We start from the raw sequence: 6,000 nt of genomic DNA on the forward strand, positions 1-6,000 counted from the left end.
TCGTTTTTTAATATGAAACTAACCTTGAAATCTGTTCATTAGAATAATAGTCCGTTCATATTGTCTGCATCAGGCTTTGATTGCAGGCGTTCAAATTGGTTGCATGAAAGCTTTGACAAAGGGTCATCTGGACTCTCAATGTTAGCTTGTTTCTCTCACTACAGATGCTGCCAGACCTGCTGAGATTTTCCAGCATTTTCTCTTTGGTTTCATAAACGACCCTCTTCTGGACTGATCTGATCTCTTCACATACCTTCTCTACTGAGTAGTACTACACTCATGTATGCTTCACCCGATGCCTGTGTCTATGTATTTACACCGTGTATTTTATGTTTGCTCCATGTGTTTTCTTTTCATGTGCAGAATGGTCTGTCTGAGCTGTACGCAAAACAATACTTTTCACTGTACCTCGGTACACGTGACAATAAACAAATCCAAATCCATCCAAGTAGAATTCCCATTATTTAAAAAAGAAAATTGAACTCTGTCTCCAGCTGAACAGAATAGTTTCCTTTGGCCAGGTGTTAAATAGAGAAATGTTATTTGGGATTCCCGAGTCCAGAATAAATGAAGTCCTGTGCAGTCTGTCAAATTTAATGGGTCTGGGAGAAATTAATTGATGTCAGAAGTTTATAGAAAGTGCATCTCTTTTCAGTTACAGGATCAAACCTTATGTTCTGTGATGTGCAGTTTCGTTGTTGCTGTTTCAAGCTTCTAAACATGTGTAAGCTGTGTCTGTTTTCATTTGCCCATCCCCGAGCTGCCAGAAATCAGTTATTCAGTGCTGAAATTCAGTCAAATCAGATTAAAATTCATGCTGCCTGCCACAGCACAAAGTTCAGACATATGCTGGTTATTTGTCCCTTGGCACCACGAGCAATGAAGTCATTTGTGGCCCTTTCATCATCTGAGTTTGCCTCACTGGGAGTTTCAAAAGTAAACTTTTGGCAGGGAGTAATTAAAGTTGATTCAGGGGCTCAGCAGTAATGCTGCATGCCTACTGCTGTTGTCCTGTGACTCCAGCCACAATGAGGGAATGATGCACATTGTGATTCCACACCCCACGCGTCGGTTGGCTGAATATGTCGACTGGTTAAAAGTAATTAATAGCTTCCATGCGGAGAAGATCCTAAATTCCCTTCATGGTCTGCGTATGATGGTGACGAACCCAAACAAACCACTGGAACTTCTTCAGTCTCAGTAAAGACAGCATCAGTGCATTTTCCACTTTCTTTGTGAAGGCTGTGTATAGCATTGTGAGCTGCTGTATTGCTCCTCGCCCTGCTTGGCCTGTGTCACTTTTATTTCTATTTTCTGATCCAGTCTAACCAAAAGAAAGAACAATTGTTTTTTTCAGTTCATAGCCCAGGTGCCATCATGTATCTATTTCTTAAATGCCTGCGCACATCATTATAACGTGAACACTGGCATAAGTAATAATGTATTAAAAGCCATTATGGAATAAAAACAACAAAAAAAATGACCTTTTAGAATAACCTGCATAAATCATTGCTGCCAAGAAGGAAAACTTAATTACATTTATAATATATTTTTTAAATATCCCATGGAGACAAGTGCATAATTAAAAGTTTAATAATTTAAGCATTCAGCCCCCAAAAGATTTGTATTATTCTGCTAGTTTTAGTTAATTAATTAGCCACAAATCCGCAGTCGATGGCAAAAATTCCAAATGTGCCCTCTGGCCAGTAGTAGAATGAACAACAAAATGAATGCTTCCATGCAGTATCTTCTTACCTCATACACATTAATACCAGCTGTGCCACAACAAATAGGAGAAGTATAAGTCACCTAATGCGAAAGATGAGCCTCTTTTTAAGAGTATAACACACTGATTTAATCCAATTACTTTAGATATCACTAGCCTGAGGTTATTATTCAGTTGAGGTTTTTGCTCTATATTTGATCTTTAGGGTTGCCAGTGCTAACAGACCAAACTTGTCTCACTGAAGTGCATATTGACAAGGTAGATTACAGTAAGTTGTGCATCACCATCGGTCCCCGTAATTTGATGAAACTTCACTTTGTGCCGGTGAAAGTCCCTACATATTTAGATCTGAACTTCAGTTTATGTTACTAGATAATTCCAGCCAGCATTTCCAGGATTTGGGATCTAACCTGAATCATGTTGATGCTCCGAACTCGACATTTCTCACCTCGGACCTCCTTATTGACATTGATCACCATGCTCGCTGCAGTTGACAGTTATTCTTAGGCAGAAGGACAGTGCTCCGAACTAAAGATCATCCCCAAATTGTTGGCAGGAGCCTTTTTCCTTCTGCCAAACTCGGTGTGAAACCAGTTTGCACTTAAACCAAGCACAGATATTGCACTATTTGCTGTAAGCAACAAATTTGCGGCAAACGATGGGTACAAAAATTCAAATCATTAAAGCTCTAGTCAGAAGTCAGTTCATTTTTTGGTTGTGAACTGTTGTAGCAGAAAAATGATATTTGATATTGTTAGCACGCATTACACTGTTTAATAATCTCCATGCTTCAGTACTTTCTAAAGGCAGTAATTACTTTTCACTATTACAGCAAATCTAGAGTTTTCTCAGATCAACTTTTCTTATATCAAATAACAATTAAGGAGTTGCAGGGTAGTATATAAGCATTCCTTGTAACCATCCGTATTGAACCGTTTATACCTTGATTTAATAACAATGGGTACCTATGATTCATACATTATAAAAGATCAGATAGTCCCCAGAGTGCAGAAGAATTAATATTAAAACCATGTTCTCTTAGCTCTGTTTACAGGACAGTTTTTGCATTGCAAATGGAGCAACCTCAACCATTTCTCTGCATTTAAATCTCACTGTTCAAAGAATTGTGCATTGTATATGTAATCATATTGCGTTATGGTCAGTGTTTATTGTTTCAGTGCTCAGAAACAAATTACCTCAAAAAGCGTTGGTTGTAGATTCTTTTAATCAAACTTTGCAGAAAAAGGAGGAACTAATTAATGATCACTCAGCAGAAAGCACATCATGCATTAAAAACAATCAGTCTTGGGTCATTTGCTGTAGGTCTTTAGCTTGGCATCAATGAAGCCAAAACTACTGTCTTTCTAATGCATCCAATTAGTGGCCATATGCTTGACAGTGAGGAGATGTGAATATTCCACAATCTGCTAGGGACCAAGAGACATCAATAACTTCTGAATAATTATATAGGGCCTGGTCAATGGGTTAAGTGCTCCACTGACCATAGGGCACATCTTTAGGGACAACATGTCTTACCCGAGTACCAGGAATCCAATCCCCAGTGGGACCCCGCTTCACAGCACAAGCCATGTATGGAATTTATACTCCGAGGGGTAGTCCTTGGGTAGTTTCAGATGTTTGAAGTGAGGTTTGTGAAATCCAGCTTGCCATATGCTGCAAACAAAGTGCAGCACAGCTTTCCACCCAATATAGATTTTTTTTGTAAAAGCAGCTGAGACAAAGAGCTTTCATGTTCTATTAAGTTCTTTCTCATTCTGCATAAATATAACTTTCAGAAATAGTGCTTGAACAAAATGTGATTTTTTTTTGAGCGTGTGCATCCTTTTGCATTATACATTTTTAGAATGGTACCCATTATTTAAGTAATGATTCATGAACATATATGTGATTAAATTATGAAAAAGTATATTTTTAACATTCTTTGTTATTTTTAGATTTGGAGAGATCCCTAGACAATTTACTGGGTTCGAATGTTCCACTGCTGATTTTGGTGCCTGCAGCAGATTTGCCTGGCCTAGAAATTCTGCACGTTGCTTGTTGGCTGAGCAGTTAAGGATTAAAGACAGGATGGAGAACGATGATTTACCCGCTACTGTAAATCCATTTCCTCCCTTTTTATTTGGAAGAAGGAAAACAAAAGCAGAACTCCACCTGTGTTTATGGTAGCAGACCCAACAGTACTCAAAAAAAGAACTTCAAACAACATTTCAGTCAACACTCTGTCTAGATAGTAACAAAGGACTTCTTGTTCGTGGCCAAGTTTACTATTACATTTATTGGCGACTGATAAAAGTGAGGGGGGGGAGAAAGGTGTTACATATTATTAGATTTACTGTTAACTTTGGTCTATAAAATCAGCCAAGAGAAAGTTAATCAGGTTTCTACTCTGTGCAGATAGCATGAACTATAACGTGTCTGAATTTGGTTCTTAAAGTTATGATGTACAAAATATGAAGTCATTTTAATTGCATAGCTATTATTAAAGCTTCTCACCTTCATAAACATTTTTATTGTATCACTGGTGAGTAGAGACTGACTGGGTCCTCATGTTTACTGGCAGTGTAATTGTTTAATGCTGAAGTCTTGACTTTTTAAAAACTAAATATTGAATTTTTTTCACCGACGTTCCTCTTCTAAAAGATTTTACATCTTGTAGGAGTGTCTCTCCCTGATGTTCTACATGGTGTCCCATGGTAATAATAATAATAATCACTTAATGTCACAAATAGGCTTCAATGAAATTACCTTGAAAAGCCCCTAGTCGCCACATTCCGGCGCCTATTCAGGGAGGCCAGTACAGGAATTGAACCCGCGCTGCTGCCTTGTTCTGCTTTACAAGCCAGCTATTTAGCCCACTGCGCTAAACCAGTCTCTCCTTCAATCGTGTGTCTTGACTGTGTGTGTGGGTGTCATAACCAAGCCTGACCCCACCCTCACCAATGTCAGGAATGTGTGCACACTCTCACAGGTGGTCCTGAGGGATGGAAACCCTAGCTGACTTTCCTCTCCTTGACCCTGAAGCCTTTGCAGCACAAATGGCACCTTCCCAGCTAAAATCAGCTGACTCCGCTCAGTTCAGAGATCAAACATGGGAGGAACATTCCTGGTTTTTGGATCAAATCTACTCACTGGGTGAATTCATTGAGCCATCAGAGAGCCAATTCTGAGATTAATACATAAAAGGTGTAGCTCAGCAGCAGACAATCAGAAAAATGTTGTGAACAACCTTCGCTTTTGACTTAATTCAGCATTTGTACAAAAATAGAAAAGCACTTGACTATTAAAGCTCAATCTCCCTGGTGAGTCATTTTGATCTAGGACTTGAAAGTGTTATGAAGCAATGCTTTAGAAGCTGTTAGAAAAGAGATTCATTTTCACTGACTTTATATATTGTACAATAAATCCACACGAGTTACTGCACGGGTTGAGCAACTTGAGATTTCCGAGGTAACTGAAGATATCTCACTGATGAAGATGAATTATAGATGTTCTGTTTTTGTGTGTGAAATGCCCATATGACGGTTCTTTGAAACAATATGAGAATGGATAATGTTCACTGTCATCGTTAGCAAAGGTACAATGTTGTAGCGGTTGTGATACCAAACTAGCAACTCCTAGGTATGTCAAATTGAACTCAATAAACTTGGCCAATTGTGAACAGGGATCAGAAACTGTGACCGTGAAAGTTGCCATTTTGACATAAAATAGTTTGTGTATTTTGGAGAAGGGAGTTTTCCCCTCCTACCCACTCTGATCTATAACATACTTTGATTGACTGTAAATACCATCTAATGTGAGTCAACATGCCAACAATTGACAAATGCACTTTTAGCAAGTGATGCCAACATCCTGAGAACAGGTTTTAAATGTTGCTTGTTTTGTGGATGTGCATTCATTCCAGACTCTGCTCCACACATGTACTTTTTTAGTTTCAGTTTTCTTATGCACAAAAAATTACTAGTTCTCCTGTGGAACCGTTAACTGACAGGTGGAGGTGGGCAAGACTGTAAACCTTTCGACCACGTTGCCTCACTTCTTACTTACATTAGTGTTTACACAATTACAAAAATAACTTCTGATTAGCTGTTTATATTGCATCCTGGGAATAAATCTACTTGCCCATAATTGAAGTCTGCATCTAGTGATATCATCCATTAATAGTTAATAGTTGCATGTTATCAGAAAACCAGAATCATTATTTAATTTTTTTTTTGAATAATTTTTATTGATATTTTTACAAAATATAAACATCT

At 38.2% G+C, this 6,000-nt stretch overlaps 1 protein-coding gene across 5 annotated transcripts in view; it reads left to right on the forward strand.

Moving 5' to 3' along the window:
• Positions 1-5,408, forward strand: part of dph6 (diphthamine biosynthesis 6) — a 355,827-nt gene extending 350,419 nt beyond the window's left edge. For all 5 annotated transcript variants that reach the window (XM_038785975.1, XM_038785958.1, XM_038785967.1 and 2 more), the window contains exon 15: positions 3,682-5,408. In XM_038785975.1, the coding sequence (XP_038641903.1) occupies positions 3,682-3,800 (119 nt within the window). In that variant the 3' untranslated portion in view covers positions 3,801-5,408. The remainder of the gene's footprint in view (positions 1-3,681) is intronic.
• Positions 5,409-6,000: the final 592 nt, after the last annotated feature.

Source organism: Scyliorhinus canicula, chromosome 2 (genome assembly GCF_902713615.1).
Source record: "Scyliorhinus canicula chromosome 2, sScyCan1.1, whole genome shotgun sequence".
Lineage (NCBI taxonomy): Eukaryota > Metazoa > Chordata > Chondrichthyes > Carcharhiniformes > Scyliorhinidae > Scyliorhinus > Scyliorhinus canicula.